The 27,391-nt window shown below is 58.6% G+C and overlaps 1 protein-coding gene across 1 annotated transcript in view; it reads right to left on the bottom strand.

Annotated features, from left to right (window-relative positions):
* The window catches only part of TAF1B (TATA-box binding protein associated factor, RNA polymerase I subunit B), a 49,621-nt gene that overhangs the window by 15,192 nt on the left and 7,038 nt on the right, over positions 1-27,391 (bottom strand). Inside the window, exons 4-9 of the mRNA XM_045844717.1 lie at positions 25,462-25,559; positions 24,117-24,212; positions 21,505-21,667; positions 15,030-15,186; positions 9,501-9,600; positions 1,242-1,389 (exon numbers count right to left, since the gene is read on the bottom strand). Coding sequence (XP_045700673.1) covers positions 1,242-1,389; positions 9,501-9,600; positions 15,030-15,186; positions 21,505-21,667; positions 24,117-24,212; positions 25,462-25,559 — 762 coding nt within the window. The remainder of the gene's footprint in view (positions 1-1,241; positions 1,390-9,500; positions 9,601-15,029; positions 15,187-21,504; positions 21,668-24,116; positions 24,213-25,461; positions 25,560-27,391) is intronic.

Below are 27,391 nucleotides of genomic sequence, written 5' to 3' on the forward strand. Positions count from 1 at the left end.
AATTTTAAAAAGCAAAACCGAAAAACAGTCATTCTGCTCTATGTGATACGTCAAACGTAGAAATCTGACTTTCCAAATTCTGGAATCTTAATCAGAGAGAGAGCGACTTCTGGAGTCTCTGGAGGAGACACCCATTCCTTAGCTTAACAAATATATTTTAAAGGTTTAAATTGTTTTTGTTCCTTAAATTACAGGCTTCGTGTTTACAAGTATGTATGTTACTACAAATCTGTATTTATTTTATAGTTAAAATTACACTGTATAGTTTTATGTACTGCTTTTCTCCTATGTCTCCTTTTTATTAAAAAATACATTCAATCACATTTTTTATATTGCTCAAGCAATAGTACAGCCACACAATGTTTGTATTTTCTCTTAAAAATGAAAGTCCTGAACTTCTTACACTTCTGGTTTGGCAAGAAGTTCAAGAGCGGGCCCCCCCCCCCCCCCGGCAGGTCTCCGGGTGGCCCGCGCCCGGCACACGGAGCAGGCGGGCTGGCCGGCGGGTGGGGCTCCCTCCTCCCGCTGCTCCGCTGCCTCCCGCGTCCAGTGACCCCACCAGACCGTGACCTCCACCCGTGTCAGGGGCTGGGGACGGCATCGTGGTTCCCAACAACAAACATGTTGCCATAAATTAGCTTCTGGAATTTTGAAAAATTAGAACTCATCATGTAACCATCACGCTTCATGCAAACGGGGAAGCGCTGCTCTGGGGGCGCACCTGGGCCGTTGACAACACACCGAACATCTGTTACTTTACCTGCATTCAGCAAACGTAGTGTGAGAACCAGACGTACGCTCTCAAGCACGGCCCTCACACGGGAACAGAGCCCTTTGGCCACTGTCAACGGTCCGAGATGCTTTAAGAAGTTGCACTATCAAGCTTCAGGTTGCCGTGGCCCCGCCAGGTGGCCCCACCCGTCCGTGTCTGTGCCATGGCCCTGCCGGGTGGCCCCCCAGTCTGTGTCTGTGCCGTGGCCCCACCGGGTGGCCCCACCCGCCTGTGTCCGTGCCGTGGCCCTGCCGGGTGGCCCCCCAGTCTGTGTCTGTGCCGTGGCCCTGCCGGGTGGCCCCACCCACCTGTGTCCGTGCCGTGGCCCCGCCGGGTGGCCCCCCAGTCTGTGTCTGTGCCGTGGCCCTGCCGGGTGGCCCCACCCGCCTGTGATCTGAGAGGACTCCACGTTCGCTCAGCGGGATCAGAGTCGGGAAAAGCTTCCCCAAGACAAACAGCGCTCGCTCACCGGGGAGGTTGGCTTCCATCAGGTACTTCAGACACAGGACGTTGGGGTGAAGATAGCAGTCCTCAGTGATGTCTGGGAAACGGGGCAGATCTAAAAACGTGGCAACTTCGACCATCTTTCTATAGATGTCCTCATAGGTAGGCCACGACTGGAAGAAAAGAGATACTCGAGGTGGCAGTTTTTTCCGCCCAGGTTAGTTTTCAAACACTTTCTGACTTTAGCGTGCACTCACTGAATGAAACGGAAACGTGGAGAAAAGCACGAAAGGGGAAACCGCTGTCGATCGTCATTACCCCAACGTAGCAGTTTTAAGTAGTAATAACGCCAAATTAAAAAGCCACTAAAACTCTATTTGGCTCATAAAACTCTTACTGGCCTTCCCCACGATGCAGTGAAATTGTAACTTCTTGCCAGTCACGGAGAATCTGGGGAACGAGGGAGCTGCCACCCGCTCGGAGTCCCGATGGCTCCCAACGGCTCCACACGGGGGCCCCTCGCCCATCTCGGGGCGCAGCCAACGGGCTGAGCTCCTGTTGCACGACAGCCATGTGCATCTGTGCGACACCGACGGGCACCACTGCTGGCAGCCGTGAGGTGACAGGTCTCCGTGGGTGCGCAGATGAGCAAACGCGGTCGGTCCACACGAGCGTGTCATTGGGCCCCGGAAAGGAAGCGGCCCCGACAGGCTGCACGCGGCCGGGGACCGCACGCGGAGAGGGCGCAGTCCGCGGGTGGCGGCGGCACAGTGTACACGTACCGGTTCCACCGAACCGCACGTCCAGACACGGTGTGAATGTGGATTTCATGCTATGTACATTTTACCACCATTGTCAGGAACTATAAAAAGGAACCTAAACATTATCTAAAGGAAAAAAACCCAAATATATTAGAGATGCCATAATTAGAATAATAAAGTTGAAGATTTTAAAAATTCAACGTAAGGCAACCAATCGAACGCGAGATGGTATTTGCAAACAACTGCTCCAACAAAGGGTTAATATCCAAAAGGTAAAGAACTCATACCAATCCACAACAAACAAACAAACAAACAGCCCAATGAAACGGGACGAGGACCTGAACAGACAGACACCCCTCCCAGGAAGACGTACAAAGGCCAACAGGGTCATGAAAGGATGCTGGACCTCACTGTCTGTTCGGGAAACGAGCGTCAGAACCACTGCGAGACCCCGCCTCGCACCTGTCAGAGCGGCTGTCAGGGATGGGGGGGGCCGGCAAGTGCTGGGTGGAGAGGCCGTGGAGAGAACGGAGCCCGTGCTCACTGCTCATGGGCGCGTGAACTGGTGCGGACGCTACGGGGGAAATAGCCTGGAGGCCCCTTGAAAAGTTAGGAACAGAGTCACCACGTGACACAGCAGCCCCTCTGTCTATCCCCCAAAAGCCCCAAAACACTTATTCGCACAGACGCACGCACGCCCGTGTTCACTGGGGCACTGATCGCGGTGGCCGAGACGCGGAGACAGCACAGTGCCCGTGGGGGGGGGGGGGGCGGGTGGAGACGGGGCGGCACGTGGTGCGTGCTGTGGAGCCCTACTCAGCCCTCAGGAGGGTGAAGCGTGCTAAGCGAAGTCAGAAAAAGCTGAGAACCAGACGGTTTCACTCACGTGTGGGATACAGAACCGAAACTCACAGACACAGGCTACGGCGTGACGGTCACCAGAGGGAGGGGCGGGGAGTGAAGGGTAACGGGGCCGACTCTGGTGGCGGGGAGGATCCGACTGTGGGTGGCGGGCACCCAGTGCAACTTACAGACCGCGTGTCATGGAAACGTGCACCGGAAACCCTAGGACCCTACGGACCAATGCCACCCCCTCGAATCCAATCACAAAAAGGAAAAAACACGGGAAAAATGAAAACTTCAAGACATATAAAGTCTACAAACATCTAACTGTAACCGTTGAACACACAACACCAAGACACAGCGCCCTTCCCGGAAGACAGAACACACCGAGCGGGGAGAAAGCGTTGGCGCCTGCCAAGCCTCCTGCCCAGCGCCGCTTGGGCCGGAGAGGAGGCCTGATTACCACCGGACGGCCCCCCGAGAAAACCCGAGGTGGGCCCCATGCCGCAGACGCGGGGAGGGCGTCACCACTGCCCGGCTCCGCCCCGGGGGCGTCACCACAGGGCTCCGATGCTGCCCTCTCCCTCCGGTGTCACTGGAAGCGCCGGCCCAGGTGTCCCTCCCTGCTTGGCTGTGGACGAACCTCCGCGCACACCTGCCCCCACCCCAACCGAGCCGGCGCGGCACCGCAGCCGACCCCCGCAGACGGCTGGCGTGGGACCTGGTGTCCGAGGCGAAGCCCCCAGGGAGCGCGGGCGCTTGGGTCCCCTGGGCTCAGCCCAGAGAGGGGGTTGGCAGGCTCTGACTCTGACAGGGTTCCGAAGCACGGATAACTACCACAGGACCACGGCAGGAACCATCTCATCACTGCGTGAGAATTATCTTGCCGTGACGTTCAGAAACCGCCTGCACGCGCAGAGTGGCGTGCGGGAAGGGCCTCACCGGTGCTCGACCACGTTCTCCCCGGGCGGGCGGGCGGGCGGGCGAGCGGGCGAAGTCCCTGCCGCACGAGGAGGGAGGACAGGCCCTCCAGAGCCCCGCGTCGCACTGCACGCGGTTCGTACGGCACAGCAGCATCTGTGAAGGCCGGACTTGGGTGATCTGCTCGTGAGCCCGACTGCACCCCAGCGCCCGGCGGAGCCAGCTGCAGTCCCGGCAGAGGGGAACGGTGCAGGGACGAGACAGGCCCGCGCCGCTGAAGGCACCGCCTGTGTCAGAGTCACCTGCGAGACGCATGCTCCAGACGCACGTTCCTGGGCCCCCCCACACGTCCCGGGCCCCCCTCTGGCCCTGGGTCTGAGAGCCTGCAGTCTAAACAGCTCTCTAGGACATTCTCACGCAACAGCAAGATGAAATGAAATGAGATGAAAAGAAAGCCAAGCGCTGTGGCTTCCCACCCTCGTTTTCCACACGGCTGGAGGAGAGGAGAGGAGCGGTCCGCCCCCCGGCAGCAGGGGGTCCGGGCAGGAGGGTGGGGGTGAGGGGGGCCGAGGGCACACACGTGTCCTCAGGACACCTGCCTCGCCCCCCCGGGCAGACGGCAACCGTCAGGTCACCCCTGCTCTGACAGAGGCAGCGCGGCCAGGCCAGAGCTGCACGGGGCCTGCAGGGTAAGTCGGGCAAGTCCAGAGCGAAGTCTGAAGGCCCGGAGTGGGCTGAAACCCGACCCAGCGAGCCGACTGTCACCTGAGGTGCCTGGGGAGTGAGTGAGCGAGCGAGTGACTGGCGGCTCTGAAGGAGGCTTCTCCTCCCCTGCGACGAGGACCGGGTTTCCCAGAAGCGCGGGGCTGCCCCAGGCGGAGTGAGTCATCTCGGCGGGGTGCCAGAGCACCCCAAGAGGGCTGGGCCGGCCCAGCGTCGCACCTTCTCTCCTCGCTCCTTCGAGGGCAGAGCAGAGCCGAGCAGAGCAGAATGCCACGGGTCGGCGTTCAGGCGCACGCTGGGGGGGGCCTCGGAAAGGCCCTCCAGTCCCCCTGCGTCCCTACCCCCTCCCGCGGAGGCTGGGCACGGGTGGCCGAGTGACTCCTGCTTGAGGGGGTTTGGAAACACTGGCGAGGCCCGTGGGAGGGGGAGGGCTGTGCCGCAGTGACCTGCGCAGAAACCAGTCTGCGGGTTGAAGACACAAAAATAAGGCAGATCAAGGCCGAGAGGACAGAGGCAGCGGAAACCGGCAGAGCACACACGACACGTGTCCGGGACAGAGACGAGTGTGCCCGGGCTCGCCGCCGGCTCGGGCGGCGCGGGGCCTTTGACCCCTGGGTGGGCTGGTGTCCCCGGGCGAGACCAGGTGCTCGGTCCATTCCACCGGATGAACGGCCAGGTTTTTGCTAGAAGGAAACAAGGCTTTGACTCTGGACCATCCTCCAGAAGCTCGAGTCAAAAATGAAACAGGAGAGGCAAAGGCAGATGAAGGAGGAGGTTATTTTTAAATTAAGTTTAAAAAAAAAGAGAGAGAGAAGAAAGGCTCTCCTGCCTGGAGCTGGGAATCACAACTCAGAAAAACACTGAAACGGAATTTGCGCCCGTCTCCTCCCCCGAGCTTTGCTCTCGGGGCAGGGTGATGGCAGGGGCCTGCCTGGAAAGAGAAAGCAAACCACATCAGTCCCTCCGTCTTCCGTGTTCCTTTCCCGCTGCTCCAGGGGAGCTCGGTCAGCTTTGTTGGTGCGGGGACCGAGGGGCCCCCAGAAACCCTCACAGAGCAGCCTCACGGAGAGCAGCAGCCCACCTGGGAGGAAGGTCGGAGGGCCTGGAAAGCGCACGCTCTCCCTCTCCTTGGTTTGTTTTTTAAGCTGCGCTCAACTTTCTGCAGCAACAAAAACAAAACAAAACCAGACACAGGAGAAACACAGTGCCCCGCAGCCCACACACGCCAGCCCCAGCCCCGCTGGCGTTATCGCCGCCGCGCCATCTCCCAGAACAATCGCACCTTTTGTCATCGCGGTGGAGGCAGAGCTGCCGGGGAAGCCAAGCCTCGCGGAGAGAGGTGAGACGTGGAAGGAGGGAGGAAAATGCACCCTTTGTTCACGAAAAGCCGTTTCCATTTAAAAGTTTCAACACACTGAGGAAGACTGAATGCACTTTTGTGAGCAGAGGCAAGGCACACAATGAAGAAAAGCTGCCTGTCAATTAAACAAACAGTCACCTGAAGACACTAAACCTTCCCCGTTTCTGGAGAAAACTCGGATGGGAGGGAGGGAGGGAGTGGGGACTCGCGGCCAGGGGAGCGGTGGCCGAAGCCGTGTCTACAAGGTGAACAGGACACGGGGCGGTTGGGTCCCCACGTTTTTGGAGGGCGACGGGGCCGCATCACACCGCCCCGGCGTGCACTGCGGACGGAGTGTCTGGGGAAGCGCTCGCTGAACTTCGCGGACATTTGTTCCCGAGCGTCTGTCTCCCTCCGAGAGGCGAGGCCTCCGGGCAGGCAGGGACACGCCGGAGTTTCTGTTACACAACAGCGGGCTGGGATGCACCTGACGGCCGCGCCGGCTGGGGCCAGCTTCCTGCTCGGCCGAAAGGGCGCAGCGCCTCGCCCCACTCGTGCTGCGGCTCGGAGGCGCAGGCGCGGCCGAGAGGCAGCTGAGGCCTCTTGCACCCGTCGGTCCACACTTGAGACGAGACTTGCTGCTCCAAGGAGCAACCACTGAGGGATGAGAGTCACGCCAGAAGGCACGACGCGGCACTGCAGTGCAGTCTCGGTGGGGGAGGACACACCGAACTCCACGCCTGCTGCAATTCGCAGAGCAGCGCACCGTGCACGCCAGCCCACCAGAACTGTCTTCCTGGTTGAGTCTGCCAGGGAGTAACAAAAGTGACTGCTTCGTGGCCAAGCCGAGTCTGCCGGGAGCCTGTGGCACCCACGTCCCTTTCTGGGCAGCACAGTCTCGGACGGTCCTGGGGTGGGACCACGGCAGAAACGCGGCCGGCGGCACGGGCAGACGGACCTCAGGAAGGCACGCAGACACGTGACTGCCGACCCGCACAGACTCGCCCAGTGCCCAGGAGACAGTGGCTTGTCTCGGCCCCGGGACGGGAGGACGGGAGCTGGGAGAGCCGACCGGAGCCCCTCAGGGGCCCCCGCTCTCCGAACAGTCTGCTGGTCGCTGCGCAGCTCTGTCCGGAGGCCGCACGTCTTTACTAAAGGAGGTTCACAGCTGGTGCCCGGAGAGCAGACCGCCCCCCTCAACCCCGTCATCTCTAGCTGGTGTCAGAAGGGTCTCACGACCATTCTCGCAGCAGCTGTACCGGTGCCGGGACTCGGTTCTCCCCAGATGAGCCCCCGGCCTGGCCCCCCTCTCCTCCCAGGCGCGGAGGCCAGGGGGACGGGCTGAGCGTGCCGGCGGCCGGGCGGTGCCGGCCCGGGACCGAGCTCAGTCACGGACAATCCGAGTTAAGTCGCTGGTTTCGCTCGGCAAATGAGAGCTATGGTTCTCCTAAGTAAGAGTATCACCAGTGTGACCTCAAACAAAGGTTTTCTGACCAAAGTAATTCACTATATTGGCAAAGAGTACAAATTAGCTGATGAGATTATCTCCCACACTGGTTTTCATGAGTGATACTGACACACCCATAATTTGCATTTTTAAACATTCTTGCTCGTAAGCAGAAAATATATCCCTCACATATTTACCACTAGAATTTTAATAGAATGCCTCTTTACTTTGTTGGTCGAATGCCACCACTCACTGGCCTCCTGGCACATTGTGTAATAAATCCATCAGAAGCACTCTGGAAGTCTCCTGCTTAGGTGGAAAAACTCCCCAACGGATCAGTCTGAGATCTCCTAAAAATAAATTCACACGTCTTTTTTTTTTTAGCTATTTCAAATAATTTTAACAGTACACACAGACTGAGTCCTTACCACGGACACAGAACTGCATCGGGTCTTACGGATCCTAGAATAGAGACACTAAATACGGCCCCTGCTCCCGAAGAGTAATTGGGGATGCAAGACATTCACAAATAAATCCATGCACTGCACATTCACTTTTACTCCTCAGTTTTAGAAATTCCATTTACACGTCCCCTGGCCGCCTTTACAATCCTGAGAAATACAGAAAGAATGCAGGTGGCATTTCTGTCAGCTCCGAGGCACGGCAGCACCATGGGCGCCCAGGAACTGAACCTGACCTACGAGCAGGAGCGGCATTGGCACCACCGCCCCCCCCCCCCCGGGCATGCCTTCCCGCTCTCTCCCTCGGCACCTCCCTCCAGAGGTGACTGGCGTTCCTAACTGGGCTCACCACCAGCTCTCCTCCTTAAAACACTCCCATCACACACACACACACACACACACACACACACACACACACACACAAAGACGCGGGCCTAGAGCCGCCGGGCCAGACGCCTCTCTCTCTCTCTCAGCAGCACAATCCCACAAGGCTCAGGAGACCGGCCAGAGACGGTTCAGCAGCTAAGTTTAAAATGACCAATGAGTGAATTACACAGACTTGAAGACCGATTATTTTAAGAGTCACTTCGATGGGGCAGCGTCCGGCAGCGTCGGGGCACCCGGACCTCCGTGGCGTTGAGCACGACGGTGCCGTCTGAAAACTCGGGAAGCCGGTCGGCCCGGAGCCCAGGCCGTTCCGAAACCGAGGGCCTGGCCTGTCTTTCCCGGCCGAGCCGGCTCCTGGGGACCTAGGTGCGGGGTGTCCCTCCCCGGTCCCACCCCGGTCCCACCGCGTCTCTGCCACGCTCGCTGGGGTCTGGAGTGCTGCCTGGAAAAACAGGACGTGTCCTGTGTCTCTGGCCCTTTTTTTCTCTTTTAAGATTTTATTTATTCATTTTCAGAGAGAGGGGAAGGGAGGAAGAGAAGAGGAGAAACATCGATGTGTGGGAGGGATACATCGATCGGTTCCCTCTCATGTGTCCCCAGCTGGGGACCCGGGGACCTGGCCTGCCACCCAGGCACGTACGTGGGCTGACTGGGAATCAAGCTGGTGACCCTTCAGTCCGCAGGCCGGCACTCAGTCCACTGAGCCACACCAGCCAGGGCTCCGGTTTTAAATCAGCGGTTGCCGAGCAACAGACTAAGCTGCGTTCCGTGAAGGCCACCCTTGGGGAAGGCTGCTCCAGCCCCCCGGCCTGTGCCCCTGTCCCCACTCCCTGGACCGCCCCCAAGCTGGCCCCCCGCCCATGCTTTCCGGTCCCGGTTGCCATCTCCGCACAGGGCTGCCCGCCCCTTGACTTCGTTGGGAAGCCCCCTTATTGCCTCCGCAGCTGCTCCCCGCCCTGCCCCTCGCCCCGTCCTCGCTGCTGGGTATGGTCCCTCATATTTTTTTTGTCTCCTTCCAAACCAGGTGGTGACTTCCTTTAGTTTTGCCAAAGCAGCACAGTGTACACACACCAACGGCAAATACTCTTAGAACGTCTGAAATTATGTAAAGTCTCCAGATAAAACTTGTGAAGTTCAGTCTCAACAATGCACCTTTTGCAATGCACGCACCCGACACTGAGCTACATTTTGAGGCCAACCTCGAGGATTACAAGAAGCCACGTAAGGAGATCAAAAAACAGGAACTCTGTTGTTCACGAAGTTGTGACCAGCGTTCCACGTTTGGCCAGGACAGACGCCAGGTGACGCTCTGAGAACTCGGACACGGAGTCCGAGGTCAGGCCTGGCCTGTGCACCCCCACCCAGGGCCTCCCGGGACCCCGAAACGAAGGGGCGGACTGACCTCCACCGCGAAGATGCCCTTGTCGCGCCCGTACAGCTTCATCTCCTCCGGGAAGCGCTGGAAGGCGTTCACGTAGGGGACGTGGCCCTCCTCGACCAGCCTGTGGGGGGGAAGGAAGGGGCTGTAACGGGGCTACGGACTCATTCGGAGAGGCCCTGGAGAGAGCTGAACATGCCGTGCTTCGAGGAGAAGGTGAGCATCCACTGAGTGTGTTGTGGTCACGTTTTTCTTAAAGATTTTTATTTCTTCATTTTTAGAGAGGGGGGAGGGAGGGAGAAAGAGAAGGAGAGAAACGTCCATGTGTGGTTGCCTCTCACACCCCGCCCCCCCGGGGACCTGGCCCGCAGCCTAGGCCTGTGCCCCGACCGAGAGCCGAGCGGGCGACCTTCTGGTTCGCAGGCCGGCACCCAACCCACTGAGCCACACCGGCCAGGGCTGGTCACATTTTAAGGACGATCCTACGATTCTCTGTACCGGTGTGCGGAGAGACCGTCTCGTCAGTACTGCACCTGCAGGCCCTCGTGTCCCACGCCCTCAGTCAGACGGCCTGCTCCCAGGACGGGGGCGTCTCCGCCGGCAGGCCTCCGTGGGGTCCGCCCGCCGGCCGGCCCTCCCTGTCCCCCACCCGCCCCGCCCCGCCTCCTCACACGGGGAGCTCTGACCCATCTCCTAGATCATCGCCTCTCCAGGGAGACCTCCTCCGACCCCTGCTCTCCCCTTCTGCCCCCGCACCTGCGCGGCAGGTGACTGTCACCAGAAGAACAAGGAAGGGAGGGGACCTTGCCCGTTTGCTCGTCACCCCAGCCCAGTGTCTGCCACACAGTAGCTGATACAATGCTCTTAAGTAAATTATCGAATTGGAAGGAAATAGCACACACATAAAAACAAATACACATACGCATTTATTTGCAATTAACCCACTAATTCAACAGGAATCTACGGACACCACGCTCCTAGCAGCACGGCCCGAGGCTGTGAAGACAGGGCAGGGAGCAGGGCAGGAGGGCGTCCTTGTTCCCGACCTTGTTCCGTGCTCCGGCGAGGGGAGAGGGGCGACGGCCCACGGGGCAGACGAGGGGGCTGCACGCGTGTGAGGCCCAGACACACGGCGAGAAGGGAAGGCAGACAAAGGAGGGAGGGAGGGATTCATGGGGGTGGGGCACAGATGCATATACACGCACACACACGCACACACGCACTCCAGACATTTTACGTGAGGAAACTGTTTAGGAAAGTAAGATAGAGGATAAACTAGCACACAAAATATTTTGCCTCAAAGGCTGTTTCTGGTAGAGTCAGAAGTTAAAGACTAATATTGACCCAACTTTACTTTTAAATTTAAAATGAGATTTCTTTACGTTTTTAGTCTACTGAAAGTTGAGAATTACAGTATTTTATGTAAAAATGATGTCTTATGAAGCTTAGTGATGACACAGGGCCCATTAGAACAGTCCTGTGGGGAAACCCACCTAGGTTTTCACCCGTTTAATTTGTATACACGAATCATGCATAGTAGTCAGTGTTCGTATTATTTTGGAACTAATTTTGGGGTTCAATATTACTTTATATTACTTTATACAGGGTGTACTGCATGCTTCTCACTTTGATAACTATCTAGTATTCCGTGATATTAACATATCCATAATTTATTTAGTCATTGGGCCCATTTGATTGTGTGTGTGTGTGTATGTACCCATACATACATGCACACTCAGACACCTGCGCTCCCACCAGGACCCACAAAGGCCAGACGGGCAGTGTGGGGGCGGGGCAGCGCGGGGGTGGGGCGGGGCGGCACGGGTGTACGCGGCGCCCGTGGGCACCTGGCGCCTCGGGGGCAGAGGAAGGCTCGAGGAACCTGCCCGGGAGAGACGTCTGCACAGCAGGACTCGGGCACCTGGGGCTTTAACAGTTTTCACCGCTGCTGCTCTTCATCTCTTTCCAAAGTGCTTTTTCCTTCCTGACTTTCCCTTCAGAAAGTGTGGGTACGTTCCCGGTCCCAGCCCCGCACGACCCGTTTCCCGTGGCCAGGACCCTCGGGTGGGACGTCGCGTCAACCGCGGAGCAGGCAGAGGAGCGCCGCCCCCCCGCCGGACAAAAAGCCCCGCCCGCCCAGCAGACCGCCGCCCTGGCCCTGTCCTCTGGAAACACTGTCTCTCTTTCTCATTTCACTCTATTTTTCAGTCTCAACCTGCGACAGACCGGAAATTCAACCAGCTGGTTCTCCTTGCAGATACTGCAAGAAGCGCTGCATTAGCATTAAGTCACGTCTCCTTGCAAACATGTCCTGAACCCACTCACCTCATTCCGTTTCTGCCCGTCCCCCCAGCCCACCCCCGGTGCCAGCCACCGTTGGGGACAGCAGAGACCGCTGGGTCTCCCTGCCTCCGCCCGCCTCCCTGGACGGTACTCCCCTGCAGCGGCCTGAAGGACCACAGCGGTCTCTCCTGCCCGCCCTCCCAGGGCTTGCGGGCCCACCCTGAGGAGCACGGGTGTCTGTCAGGAGTGACGGCTGTGTCGTGGAGACAGACGCAGATGGTCGCACAGCCTTGTGAATACACTGGAAACCACGGAGTTGCATTTCAAAGGGTGAATTTTGTTGTGTGCGAATTTGATCTCAATTAAAAAAATCCGAACGCTACCCTGGCTACCGGCTTGCAAAGACCTAGGCCTGGCCTCTACTGTGGGCCCCCCGCCCTCACCCCCCGACTCCCTCACGTTCGCTTCCTCTGCCACAGGCGCCCCCCACTCCTTGACCACGCAGCACCTGCTCGTGCTTCAGGGCCGGCACTGGGGCCTCCCCTCCCTGGAAGGCCAGCACCCCCGACACGCGCCTGCTGGCTCTGCTCCCATTCAAGGCGCAGCTCGAACCCCCTCTCAACGAGGCCTTCCCTCACTACGGTGCAAAGCAGCCCCCCAGCTGCTCTCCGGCGCACAACCTCCGACCCCGCCCTCCCGCACAGCGCCTCGCTGGCTGTTCGACGGGTTTCCTCCTCTGGTTGTGAGCTGCGTGAGAGCAGGGACTCGGTCTACGTGGTTCACAACTGCATCTCAAGAGCGACTCCTGCGTCGTCCAAGTTCAGTAAAAAGGTGTGGAACGACGACGTGCTGGCTGTGCTTATTGTTCCTGCCACACACGGCAGGCGGCAGTTTTGAGGGCTAGAGTTCCTCCCGCTGCGCTACACTCGCTGCTAAAGGGCCGAAGAGGGGAGTGGCAGGCAGGGTCCGGGCGAGACACCTGTGGCCAGGCTCATCACGGATTACTGTCAACCAAAGTTCTTCACACAGCTTTCCGAGTTTGGCAGTGGTTCTCGATTTAGCACCTACAGGAACCTCTGGGAGAGCTTTTCAAACAGAGGTTCCCGGCCACCGCCAGCGTGTCTGAGCCCAAAGGTTCGAGTGGGCCGAGGACTTGCCCTTCCCGCAGGTTCCCAGGCAGCACCGCTGGTCGGGCGACCGACGGCGCTTCCAGAGCCAGCCGGACCGAGCGCGTCCCCTCTGAGAGACGCAGACAAAGTAAGGGGACATGCTCCGCTGTCCCCGCAGCAGTTCAGCTGGGTCCCCAACTCCGCGTGCGCACACAGCGAAAAGGAAGCCCTCCCGCTCACGAGATCCAGTCTCCTTGAAGGCCCTGCAGAATTCCCCCTGGAGGGAGGGAGGGAGGGAGGGAGGGAGGGAGGGAAGGAGGGGAGGGAGGGGGAGGGGGAGGGAGAAAGAGGCAGAGGTGCAGGACCCTGCCCCCAACCTTCCACCACTCATAACGTCCTCCCTGGAAGAACTGCAGGTCAATGTGCCCCCCACCTTGGGAGATCTCCAGGGGAGCTCTCCCGTCCTCGTGCAGACCGCCCCGGCAGGCCCTCTGTCCAGCACTGAGGGCAGGACGAGCCTGCCGTGCCTGCCGGCTCCCTCCCTCTCTCCCTCTGGTCACGGAGAGAAGCGGGCAGAGCGGCACGAGGCCGCAGGCACCGGGCCCGCCTGGGCGGTGTGCAATGCCCCGGGTGAAGGCAGAGAGAGTGAAGGCAGAGACGGAGGGGCGGGCAGAGAGGAAAGGGGTTTCAAGAGCGACTTTGCAGGCACGATGGACAGTACCAGCTGCACGCGCAGAGAGCGGAAGGAGTCCAGAGTGACTCTGAGGTTTCTAAACGGGATGCAACTGCAGGCGTGGCACTTAGGAAGAGCACACGGGAGAAGGGGCGGGGCTGAGGCCAGAAGGATGATGAGCCCCTTCCAGTCCTGCCGACCTGGAGACGCACGGGGACGCACGGGCGTCCAGCGGGCAGCTGCGCGGCACGCCGCACTGCGTGGGCCGGGCCCCCAGGACAAGTCTGGGCCGGAGAGGCTGACGGGGAGCCATCCCCGCGGTGGAGACGGTAATTACAGCCTTGGGAGAGGGTGAGGTCACCCGGGGGGGCCTGCGGAGCACGACGAGGGTTTTAACTTGACGGTAAAACTCACTGAATCACGGACCAGCTGCCCAGGGTGCATCACATCTGAGAAAAGCCTTGTTATTTGGTTGATGTGGCCACATTCAAAGACACTATCACCGTTTACTGGAGCCATTTTATTTAATCAAAGGGCCCGGCGCCAGTGATGACGGTGACGGTGGAGGCGGTGGCGGAGGCGGGAGGAGGACGACAAGAACAACAACGACCGGCACCGGCTTCTGCCTGAAGTGCTTCTCACGGGGTGACAGGCACTGGAGGCAGTCTCGACCCCAAGGGGTGGGTAGTGTCATCCCCGAGTTACCAGTGAGGAAACAGAGGCAGAGAGAAATTAAATTTAAATCAAAGCTCACTGAAGGTTGCACAGCGTACTGACAACAGAGACAGGATTCGAACCCAGGAGTGCGGCTCTAAAGCTACAGGGTTCTCACAATCACTCTACACGCTGATTAAACCCGAATGCTATTCATTAGAATACATGAAACAAGGGGAAAATGAGCACATTCATGATTTTAGCACAGGTATTTAATGAGAAATTCTCATGGCTCTTCCTCACAGAACCGTAACTTTCTCATTAACTACAGAACCCTGTAGATTATCTTGAAAAATGCCAAGCATCTACACGACAGATCCCTCCAGTACGTCTGTCTCCAGTTTTCTCCCACGAGCAGAGACGGCCTGAGGTTCAGCTCCGAGCCACAGCAGGGCACGCTTCCGTGGGACTGCGTGAGCAGCCGCTGCCGGTGTCAAGGTCATCGGTGCCCCCTCTCCCTCAGGAACAACACACACGGATGTCCCTGCTCAGATGCCCCTTTTCCTCTTCGAAGTGTTTTACTCACAGGAGACGACTGACTTCCCAACAGCCCGCGTGAGGCAAGCACTATTATTCCCGCCGTACGAACAAGGAACCCAGGAGGGTGAGCTGCTTGCCCGGGGAGGACTGCGTTTCAGAGTTAGAACGCAGGCCACCCCGTCTGCCCAGCCCCTTCCTCGGCCGAGGCCTCTCCGCAGAACTCAAAACACCCCCAAGCTCCCCGGTTCGCACGGAAAACCGGCAGACGCACCCCAAGCGGCGCACGCAGCTCACCTCAGGAGATCCGAGAGGGTGACGGCCTCCCTCTGCCACAGCAACGACAGGGAGCAGAGGGCGAGCGTCCCCGGCACGGTCATCTTCACGGTCCCCTTGGCCTTCCGCAGCGAGTACTCGACGCCGTCGAGGGACCCAGAGCAGACGGATGACATATCTTGGGGAGAGATGGAGGCAGTTAACAGTGCAAGTGACTCGTGCGGACAACCAAGGAAGAAAAACAAGAGAGTCCAAAGAGGCACATTAAACGTGTTAGAACCGGGTCGTTCTTGAGAACACCTTATCAAGAGCAATTCGGCCAGAAAGCCGTGATGGTTTAAGAGGAGGCTGGCCAGAAAGGTCGTTGGTTCTTTGTGGGAATTCAATGGACTCGGACACTGAAAAGGAATTGGACCTGCTGATGTTTTTTATAGTGAACACGAACACTTGTTCAAGTAGCACAAGGACACACAGGCACGAAGCAGAGCCCGGTGTACGACCCTGTACCGGCCGCCTGTCGCCCGACCCGTCTCAGAGGCTCTGCAGACGCGAGCTGGGTGGTGCCGCCTCCCAGGCCCGTCCCCCCTCCTCCAACCCTCCCGCGTCTCATGCACCGTGCCCCTGCTCCGGGCCTGGGGAGGTGACACTGGAGAGTGTCTCGCCTCCCTCGGACTCCCGTTCCAGCGACGGCAGACAGGCGACGGGAAGGGAAGAGGCAGGCCATCCTGCATGCACGACCGCTCGGAGAGGCCGCGCGGGAGGGCGGGGCCCGAGCAGCCCGGAGGGTGCGGAGCGGAGCCCCGAGGGTCCCAGGAAGAAGCCCACGTGCACCAGCAGGCGCGACCTTGAAGGGGCAGCAAGGAAGCCAGCGGGGTGAGCACACTGGGGGGGCAGGAAAGTGGTCGACAGAGAAGGGGAGAGGCAGAAAGCAGTGTGTGAGGCTCCGCAGGCCCCGACATGGGCTGTGGGTTTTATTCTGGGACAGTGTGAGGAGAAGGTTCCGGAGACCTTTCAACAGAGGGCACCCGCTCCCACTTCTGGTTTCACAAAGTCCCGGGGCTGCTGGGGGGAGGGTGGTGTCCCGGGGGGCAGAGCGAGCACGGGGCAGCAGCACCGAGGGGAGCGGGGCGGCCCGGGCCCACCGAGGGAGTCTCTAACTCTGAGACAGCGAGGGCCAGTGCGAGCCCGCGTGTGGGCCGGAGGAATGCGGGAGTGGAGATGCCGCTCGCCGCCGAGACGGGCTGGGCGAGGAGGTCAAGGTGGCGGAGGTGCGCGTGGAGTGCTGGAACACGCTGTTAAAGTCACCAGCGGAAACGCTGAGCAGGCAGCTGAGTGCAAAAGTCCGCGGGGCGGAGGGAAGGCGGGGCTGGGGGCGGGAGTGCGGGGTCGCCCGGGCGCAGCTGGGGTTCAAGGCCGCGGCGCGGGTGCACACTAGAACGCGGGACTGGGATGACCCTGAGGGACTCCCGGCTTTCTCGGACAAAAACCCTCCAAGTGCAGTGATTCCTCAAGCCCCGTTTCCGAACCCCACGGCCCGTTCCGGACAGCATCTGTCGGCCACCAAGCCGTCCTTGTTCCCGGGTGCCCTTGCCGTCCAGCCGTGCCCACCGCACCCTCCCCACCCAGAAGGCAGACAGCCGTGCCCGCCAGCGTGTCCCCAGTGCCCAGAGCAGGCCTGAGCGCAGAGCGGGGGCCCAATAAATGTCTGGTGACAAACAGGTCTCGCAGTTGTACTTCTAAGATGGTCAATCCCAGTGAAGCGATTTTTAAAACACGCCAAGATTCAGGGTCAAGGCATGCGGTGGCAGCCCTGCTTACAATCTGAAAAAAATGAAACCACCTGAGTGACGGGGTTAGGAACTTCGTATCTCCGTACCACGGAGTACCGTGCAACAGTTTCCGGGAGGCTCTCTATAACTCAGCGGTCCTCAAAGCACAGTCCCCGGGCCAGCTGGCTGTGTCAGGCCCCCGGGGGACTGAAGAGAGTGGACCCGTCTGTGTTCTTTTAAAAGACATTTATTTACTTACTTATGTTTAGAGAGAGGGGAAGAGAGGGAAAAAGAGAGGGAGAGAAACACCAGTGTGTGGTTGCCTCTCGCGTGTCCCCAACTAGGGACCTGTCCCGCAACCCAGGCCTGTGCCCTGACTGGGAATCGAACCAGAGACCCTTGGGTCTGCAGGCCAGTGCTCTGTCCACTGAGCCAAACTAGCCAGGGTGCACCTGTGCTCTAACAAGCCCCACCAGTGATCTGACGGATGCTAAAGTTTGAGGATGACTGTTTAAAAATACATATATATATATAAAAACATAGATTTCCATAAAAATACGCAAATATTATGTTGAAGTACACACACACACCACGAGGAACCCCGGCTAGGACGGCAGGCTGAGAGCACACGGTGGCCTCTGCTCTGTTTCACGACGACAATTACAAGGGCCATTTAAAAAGACACGGATCCGAGGACACATGACAGAAAAGGAGACGAGGGCGATGAAAGCCTGAAAGCCGGGAAGCACACGGACAGGTGAGTCGGACAGGTGAGTCGGGCCTTAGCGGCCCCGAGGAAGCTGGGCGCAGAGCCTGGAGCGGGGAAAGGCGAGGGCCACCCGAGTCTGCCCTGAGCCAGCCAGACGCGGCCCCCCGGGAACCGGAGGGGGGAGGGAACCGCAGGGGCTGCCTGGGAAAGTCCGGCTGAGAAGCGGGCAGACACTCGCGCTCCTGCCCCCACTCCAGAAGCAAAATAACAGCCCCTCCCCAACCTAGGCCGGAAACTGGAAGTCTTCTTCCCACTGTGGGAGTATAAAAGGAGGGTCTCTGGCCCCGGCGAAACAGCTCAGTTGGTCAGCATCATCCGGCGGGCTAAGGTTGCTGGCAGATCCCCGGTCAGGGCCCAGACAATAGTCAGCCAATGGCCCTGGCTGGTGTGGCTCAGTGGACTGAGCGCCAGCCTGTGAACCAGAGAGGGTCACGCATTTGATTCCCGGTCAGGGCACGTGCCTGGGTTGCCAGCTGGTGTCCTGCTGGGTCCCGTGGTAGGGGACCCACAAGAGCCAACCACACATTGATGTTTCTCTCCCTTCCTTCCCCCGCCACCCCTGGCTAAAAAGAAAATAAAATCTTTTTTTAAAAAGTCAACCAGTGAATGAATAATTAAGCGGAACAACAAATGATGTGTTTCTCTCTCTTTCTCCCCCTCCTTGCCCTCTCTCTAAAATCAATCTATCTATCTATATATATATATATATTTTTTTTTTTTTTAATTAGGGTCCCTGGAATGGGGATCCTGGGCACTCGCACTGTGGAGAGCAGGCGGACCTCACTGAAAGCAGGAGTGGGTAAGAGCCCCCCCCGCCCCCCGCTTCTTCCCGCCCACTTCCCAGAACCTGGGGATTCGCCCTCCAGCCAGAAGACTGAAGAGAGTTCTCTGGAGAATCTGATCAGCCCCAGGGGGAAAAGATCCCAAGACGATAATGCAGGAGGCTCACTAAGGAGAGAGCCCAGCTAGGGCCCTCTCCTGCAGGGCGGAGCTGACAAGACTCCCTGCAGGCCCAACGTTTTAAATCAACGGTTCAGTCCCCGTTCTTAACCGGGGCTAGCCGCCTTGGGCTCACTGAACATCCGAAGACAGTTTCTAATACAGCCACACATCACTTAAGAAGGACGCGTTCTGAGAAATGCACCCTCGTGTGACCATCGCAGAGTGCCCTTACACAAGCCCAGATGCTAGTCGGCCCGCTGCACACCTAGATGTGCCAGGGGCACCCACGGAGGGGGGGGACCTCGGGAGGAGGGAGGAGGGAGAGGGGAGAGACAGGGAGAGCAAAGATCAAGAGGCCCAGAGAGATTCAGGCTTGAGACAAGAAATAGTAAAAGGCAGTGAGAGCCAGAGAAATGCGGGGACGGGCAGGGCAGGGAGGGGAGTCTGAGGACAGAGTGTGCATTGTCCTCGCATCCCCAAGCCCTGGGCGCGGCCTCTGTGGGTGCAGGGCCAGCGAAGAGCGGGCTGGGCCTCCTGCGCCGACACCACGCGGAGCTGGACGCGGACCCCGAATCAGAGCTCGGCCCGGCGCCTCCGGTCAACACCGCGGACCTCCGGCTTGTGACCCGCCGGGGCACACACAGCGCCCCTTCACCCAAGGGTCGTGACGTGGCGCACGACCGTGTTAAACACACAGGTCAGAACAATCACATCAGGAGGGAAGACGTCATCCACATCCTCAGCGAAACAAGAAGATGCTCCATTAAACGAGGAAGTAAGCCAGAAAAGAAGATGACACGGGACCAGGAACACAGGAACTTAGCAGGAGAGAGGACAGAATGGCGGAGAGAGACGTCACAGGCGGCTGGCAGACGGCCGGGTCGCGGGTCTGGAGGGCCCGGCCCAGGCGGAGCAGGCCAGAGGGCCGGACGCCTTCTTCCAGGAGAGGGGACCACAGAGAGCCCAAGGCACCGAGAGCGTGTTTCGGAGCCGAGGGCAAGTGTGGAGATCCGTCAGTGATTAACTACAGCGCGGTAACAGACAGACAGAAAACTAAGGAAACGACCACCTGCGCTAGAAAAACCAAAGGGTGCACAGAAAGTGTGACATGGTAAGGTGTGTGGCCCAGTCCTTACGGTAGTTTAGGCACTAAATACGGGCCCAGGAAAAATTATAATTATACGGGGAAGGCAGAGGACGAAAAATGCAAAACAGGGTGCGGGTGACCGGTGGGAGGGGCGCGTGTGGGGGGGCTAAGACTCCGTCGTCCACGGAGGGAATCTGCAAGCTCACGGCCCGACCCGGAAGTCAGGCAAGACACAGAGGGACGGCGGCCGCAGGACGGTGACAGTGCGTGCCTCGGGGGACAGGCCGTGTAGGGGAACAGCGGACTATATATAACCTTTCTAACTTTTGAAACTTTTTATAACAAGCCTTATAGATATACAATAGAACATGCCTTACAAATACCATATATGAATTACGTGCATGCAGAATTCTCATTTAAAAACGTAAAGAATGCAGACATAGTTCACTCTTTAGCAAAAACAGTAATGAAACCCTTTTCCCTTCTCCCTGCTGAGGAGGCGGGAGCTTCCCGGAGCGACCTCCTGCAGCAGCGGCGGCGGCCGGCTGCGGGCGGTGCGAGGACCGCTGACGGCGCTTTCCCCGTGACCCTCGGGACCTGACAGCTCTGTATCAGGGGCCACAGTCCTCGTTACTTTTCACGTAAACACGAAAGTGAAAAGGCTCACAACTGGCTGCAACACAAGCACAGAAACTAAGCCTGGGCGGCCCGCCGACCGGTCACGACACTTGAACGGGCCTGACGGTTTGAGAGTCGAGTTCCTGGGGGTGCGTGGGCCCGGGGTCGCCAGCGAGTGCGGACAGGACGCTCCCGGGACTCTCGGCTGCCCGGCCGCTCTGCGAGTCTAACTCCCTGACTTCTCTGGACGGAAGAGTAACTTATCTGACTCTGTGTCACAGTGTAGTCTAGCAAGGAATGCAGATATGCTGTTAAAAGGAGTTTTTTTAGATTTTATTTATTTATTTTTAGACAGGGAAAGGAAGGGAGGGAGGGGGAGAAACACCAATGTGTGGTTGCCTCTCACGTGCCCCCACCCCACCAACCAGGGACCTGACCCACAACCCAGGCACGTGTCCTGACTGGGAATCGAACTGGCAACCCTTTGATTCTCAGGCTGGTGCTCAATCCACTGAGCCACACCAGCCAGGGCTGTTAAAAGGAATTTTTAATCTTTGAAGGGCCAGGGGCTTGCAAAGGAGCCCATACCAGAAATGTTTGGCTGAACATTCTACATAACCACACTTAACCCAGAGTTCAACCACCTCTAACCCCAGAGGGCTGGGCAGCCATCTCCCCGAGAACTCCGTCAGCCCATGTCCAAGGCTGGTGTCCACCGTAAAGGACGCGTCTGGCCTTTGAGGTCTGTTTGCCACCACGGTTTTCGTTTTTTAATTGTAGTCTGGGAACAACTGGCATCATGAATAAATGCTTCAGGAAGATCTACTACACCTGTAACCTTCAATAGGCTCCTCACCTATTTCAAAGTATGGAATAAGTCAGAGAGCAAGATGCACGTACACACGGGTACACGGTTTTCCTCGGCCGCTCTGGCCTGTGCCTGGACGCCGGGCGGACCATCTCTGACTCCCGCCCGCCCCACTGTGCGGCCACGCTCTGTCCTTTCTCTGCTGCGTCTCCCGGGAGAGGCTGGGCCCACACACACGGTGTGTGTGGTCTTCACTGCGCCGGCCTCCTCCTTTCTGGACCCACTTATGGTTCCGCTGCCTTCAAACACCACACAAAACATCCATGTGGGGGCAACGTGCCTTCTTGAAACCACACTAAGACCTCGCTTAATTTACCGCTTCCTCAGCCACGGCCCTTTGCTAGGCTGACTTCCTTTCCTTGGGATGTGGAGAGATCAGACCCCGTTATTTCTAAGAGGCACCACCAGGCTCCAAGCTCTGGGCCGTTAGAGTCTCCTGTTACCTGACTGCGAGGCCTTGCTGGAGGGGAGAGGCCCCCGGGTGTGGGCGTCAGGCTGAGACTCCGCCCCACTGTCGAACACGGAGGGGCCAGAGGGGCCGCTGAAGTCGCTCAGCAGCTCGGGCTCACTGTCCCAGCCCGAGTGACTCCGGTTATCGTCTGAGACCTGTTTGCAAAACGACAGGAACGAGTTACTGCGGAGGCACTTGAAGAAACTGCAACCTGCTTCCACGGACCTGAGCGCTCCTGACCGTCCCCAGCCGCACCCAGAAACCACCCCAGACCACTGCCCTGTCTGCCGGGCCCCCCAGACCCAGGGACTTGCACTGGGCCGCGGGCTCCGGGGCGGCTCCCCGGCGCTGCGTGGGGAAGGGCTGCGACCAGGGTGGGCCCGGAAACCTAGGCTTCCTTCCCCCTGGAGGGATCCCTTCCCCCTGGAAGGACCCTCGTCTCCCTGCTCTAGCACTGAGACACCCATGTCAGCGACGAGCCCACGCACATGACTGACACCCGTGTTGTCAGCGACAAATCCATGCACACCACCTGCCCCCCCTCCCCCCACGGCGTCCGCCCGGGCCCCTCTGCCGCGGCTCTCTGCTAACCCACGTCCCCTGCCTGGACCGTCCTCCCTGCCAGCTCTTCGGGGGCGCTGTCACCCCACCCTTCCAGCGGCGCTTCTTCAGAGACGCTCATGCCCTCGCACTCCTGGGGCATCAGTGTTTCCACACTTACGTTGACAGGGGATCTCGTACCTTCGTTTAATTTTTCACACATGTATTTGGGGCACCAAAAAAAAAACGGAATCTGTTTATAAAAAGTAGTGTATCTATCCTCACATGTTTAAACGTGTACTCTCCATCTGATACAAGACACCTATGGAGATACAGTTTCCACTGCTCAAAACGGTTTTTGAGTTAATCAATTTTGATGCCTGTTAGTGTTTCTGCTGTTTTTTGTTTCATCTCTTCCAAGTTGGCAAAAGTCCCCCTTGAGGACTTTTTTCACCCCAGGGAAATAAAAAAAAGTCACTCGTGGGCGAGATTGCGTGGCTAGGGAGGGTGGGGCATGGGAGTCATGCTGTTTTTGGTCAAAAACTCCTGAACACTCGGTGCGGCGCTCATAAATCACCCATCATGAAATAGGCAAGAGTCCTTTAAAAGAGTCTTCAAAAAAAGAGTCTTCAAAAAAAATCCACTGGGGCCGAACACAGCCTCTCACAACAACGCCAGCTGGTACACAGATACAGCTGGGTTCCTAGAACACCCACCTAGCGGGGAAGCCTGTACCACAAGGGGCCCGCCCTCCAGAAGATAACGCCAGTTTTGGGGGATCCCGCCCCGTATTGTTGAAATGCTGACTGAAGAGTCCCTAAGAAAGGTTGCCAGGTGGCTGACCTGGAGGCCTCACTAGCCGACATGCCCCTGGGAGGACTCGATCACAGAAAAGCAGCTGTGCTCTCGGCCGTGCAGGCCAGGAACCTGGACCTTAGTGAGCAGAGACAAGGCTCAGGGTGAGGAGACCTGCCAGAGGCCTGGCTGGCGTGGCGCAGTGAGCCGAGCATCGGCCAGCAAGAGGGTCCCCACTCCGACTCCCGTTCAGGGCCCACGCCCGGGCCGCAGGCCAGGCCCCCAGTTGCGGGTATGCAAGGGGCAGGTGTGCAAGAGGCAGCAGGTCAGTGCTTCTCTCCGTAAAAAGCAAACAAAACTCCCGAGAGAATAAGCCAGGGCACAGAGCCCACTGCTGAGCACATCCCCCTCTGCAGGCCGGCACCTGAGACGCAAGGTGCCCCGCACGGCGGCAGAACGGGCTCGCTGGGAAGGGTGCCGAGAGTGACGCGGCCAGGAGGGAGCACCCACAGGCTGGTGCCGGCGCCCGACCGCACGCGCCCTGGTGCCTCTCCGGGGAGAGTCACGCATGCTCTCGTCTGAAGCCGGTTTCCTCCTTTGTGCCAGCGCCCCTGCCCCCCAGATCATCACACTTGTGCTCCCTCCTGTACCGTTCCCTTCCCGGCACAAACTCGGCCACGCCCACCCCCCGGAAACTGCCCTGGACCCCAGCTCGGGTGCGATTTCTTTGTGCAGCGAGACTGTTGGGCTGTGCTCGCTTTCACCAGCAAAAAGGCGACATCAACGCGCGGTCGTCTGCTGGTGCGAGCCCCCCACGCAGTGGCTCAGGGCGTGCCTGCCCTTCCCTGCAGCAGAGCGCCCTGGAGGGCGGGGGGCGTGCAGGGCTGCTGTCCCCACGGCCCCTCCCGGTCTGCCTCAGAGCCCGTTCCAGCACGTCTGGGCCCCTCTGTCCCATCCACTGGCTTTCGAGCTCTTCTTCCCGACCCGGCGGCAGCATTTCCCAAGCTGATCACCCCCCTCTTCTTGAAACGCTCAGCTCCTTAGGGTCCAGCAGGCCCCCCACTCTCCTGGCTTCCTCTGCTCCACCAGCTGCTCCTCGGACTCCCCGTCAGGCCCTCTCCTGCCCCAGCCCTCGGAGCGCGAGAGGGCCCCGGCCGGTTCTCGGTCTCCCTCTCGGCCTTCGCTTCTCCGTCCCGTCACCCGTCACCCGCTCGTGCGCTTTTCAGCACTGTCCGCGGTACTGCCCCGCCTCCTCCCCACGCCACTCACCGCGGCTGCCCTCCTGCCGGAGTAGACTGGGTTTCTGCAGTACGCCAGCTTGCTCTTCTGAAGGTAGCGCCTCCAAAGGTTATGCAGAACTTGACTCTGCGGGGGAAGGGCGAGAGTGGTCGTTCAGGCTGCGAGGACAGGCATGCCAGCACATCTCAGCCGCAGGACTCCTCGTGCTGCACGCGGCGCCCCCCATCTGCGAGCACTTGTACCCTCCCTCCTTCCTCAGCGGGAGGCTCCGAATGCTCTGTCGCGCGTCCGCCTCTGGCGGGCACGCATCCGGGGTTTCAGTCCCTCTATACTATACTGCACCACACCACGCCACACCACACCACGCCACACCACACCGCGCATGCCACGAGGCCCAGCACCGGCTTCAGCCGTGCCCGCCCGGGTCTGGAGGTCACGCTGCTTCCGCGTGAACAGCAGAGGCTCCTCCGCACACCCTCCCTCGGTGACGTCAGTCCACGCTGACCTCTGTCCCGTCTCAAGTGCCCTTATGTCACTTCTAAACACACCGGTGCAGGCTCTGTGGTTCGCATGCCCAGTGCCTACAGCCCTCTCCCCAGCCAGGCCGGGTCTCTTGGTACCGGGTTCCAGTGACCGGCCCGAAGCAAGGGCGCAGTGACCACTGTGGCTCAACAGCTGGCCTTTCCAGGGCTCCTGAAGGGACTTCGACCAGATGAGGGAGCAGGAAATTCCCATGGCAGCAGGGATACTCCTGAGGGGCCACGAAATCCAAGCGTGGCCCTGGACCCGCAGGAGGAGGGTCGCCTGGGAACTTGCTGGACGTGCAAATTCTTGGGCCCCACTCCAGACCCACGGAACCAGACTCTGGAACGGGGCCCAGCGCTCTGTGCTTTCACAGCCCTGCGTGGGATTCTGACGCAAGTGCAAGTGTGAGAGCCACTGTTCTAATGTATCGCTCCCCAAAGCACGTTCTGGAACTCAAGTCCCCAGAGACGGAGGCCACCACAGGGCTCCCTTCCCCAGCCGTGACTCCGCACACGGGCCCCATGGACACTAAGCGGGCGCATCAGCACGGAGAGGGCCCAGCAAGGCTGCCACGTGGCTCGTTTTACTTTGTTTAAGCCAATGTCTCCCGCACATCTGACGACTACAACCCTTTTTATTTTCTCTTAGATAGGTTGCTTATTTACACCCTGTAGAATGCACCGTGGGACCAGCTGGTCTAATAAAAAGGGTTAAAGCAAAAGTACCAGAGATGCGACTCCTCCAGCAGCCCCAGTGTTGTTGCTGATGACTCTTCTGCTCCGTCTCCAGCCTGCTGTTCTCCGAACGACAGGAGTGCGTAAGGCTGACACCTAGACACCAGGGGGCTTACCTTGAGTTCCGGGCTTACTCCAAGGGTCTGTAAGGCCTCCGCTTGCTGGCACAGGATGTGCTGGAAGCCCTCGCACACGTACCAGTCCCAGCCTCTCTCTGAAGGGGGAAGAACACGCTTCAGCTGTCTGCGCCCCACTGCGCAGCAGCGGGCGCGCCTCCCGCACGGCAGCCGCGGTTTTCCCCGTCCCTGAGCGGGGTTTCCTTTCCTACATTCTCCTGCTTCCAACGTGGCAAGTTTGTACACAAATGCTAAAGACAAACATTATTTTTGTAACTACTCAGTTTCATGTTTTAAATTGCCTATTATTTTTCTGAATTGTTCATGTAAAAGGCGGGAAAATCAACAGTCACCACGACTGAAAAAGGAAATGTTTTAAGAACCCCGCCCCCCCCACCGGTAGTTCTGGCTGGAAGAGCACTGGGTGCCCAGCCACCGCTGCTGCCACGGCTCTGCCCCGACTCCTCGGGCTGGGGACTCCGGGCGTTTGGAGAACGGACGAACGAAAGCCAGGACGCAGTGGTCCAGGCGTACCGGGATAGGCAGCAAGAACATTCCAGAACAAAGTGCTCCCTCCGTGTTTCTGAACACGGTTCTAGGTCACAGGGAGAGACCAAAAAGGAGAGAAACGTACTACGGCGCTCTGCCCGGGGGTCAGCTGCGTGCTAGGCATGCAGACAGGCTGTTTTACTCAATCATCGGAACCACCCGAGAGGCTGGGAAGAAACCCGCCACCGCGACAGACAGAACCACACATTTCAACAGAGCTGCCTGTTCGAGAGCGCGTTCAAGTCCGCGAAGACCCTCTGTCTCCCCGCTCCCTGCAGGACCAGGGCTGTGCTGTCTGGAAAGGTCCCGGCCCTTTCACACACGGCCTCTGGAGTCGGCCTCTGGGACTCCGAGTCGCCCCTTCCCGGCAGAACGTCCGTCCCAGGGCCGCCACTGCCCCCGCTGTCCTGCGTCACAGGTCTCCCCGCGCCGGCTGACCAACCAGTTCCTGGAGCGGGCCTTAGGCTGTCCGGGACACACGGAGGAAGGCAGAGGAAGCCTGTGATTGTGATGCGCCCCTCAAGGTGAAGCTGAGGGGGTTCAGCTTTTCTGTGTGTGTGTGTGTGTGTGTGTGTGCACGCGCGCGCACGAGCTCTCTCCCTCCTGCACTGTTCTTCCTATGTGAACTGCGGAGTCTGGGTTCCTATTTCACGTAACAAATGGGATTACCACGCTCGCTTTACCGATGAAGACACTAAGGGCAAAGAGGTCAAATGTAAGACACCTGACGTCTCATCGGAAGCACCTGAAGTTCCCGCAGTAATTTACATTTAAACTATACATTTTAATTATTTACGTGGGTCAAGTCCACATTAACCAGGCCTTACCCTGATGAGATTTAATTAAAATGAACCGAGTTTCAGTCTAATGAGATAGCCACTCTTATTAGGTCAAACAGGAGCAGAAGTTAGCACCCAGGCACTCTCCCTGTCATGCACTGCAGTGTCGGCGTGTGTCACACAGACAGTTCGTAGCATCTGTGCACACCTATTTCGGGTGTGTGTGTCTTTAAAGCTCCTCGTGCAGAAGCAGCCGATACCATTCGCCCGGTTTCGGACTTGGGGATCTGGTCCTCCCCAAGAGCATCCGAGAGGCCTGACCTCGGACCCTCCTCAGCAGCGGCTAGTTGTCCGGACTCACTGCAACCCAGGGACAGATCACCTATGGGGCACACCCACACTGAGGCTATTTTAAGGGCAAATACTCGCCCCTGTTTTGAAAGGGTGTGTTCAAAACTCACGGTGAGAAATGGATTTCTCCAACTGGAGGATCAGGTTTAACTTGCCTGACCTGACAATTCCGGCTGAATCATTTCAGAAAATAAGCATTTTCCTTTAAAGGACAGAAAATCACACTCATAATAGACGATAAATATAGAACA

This window comes from Phyllostomus hastatus, unplaced genomic scaffold (assembly GCF_019186645.2).
Source record: "Phyllostomus hastatus isolate PE091 unplaced genomic scaffold, TTU_PhHast_1.1 phas_contig_402, whole genome shotgun sequence".
Taxonomy (NCBI): Eukaryota; Metazoa; Chordata; class Mammalia; order Chiroptera; family Phyllostomidae; genus Phyllostomus; species Phyllostomus hastatus.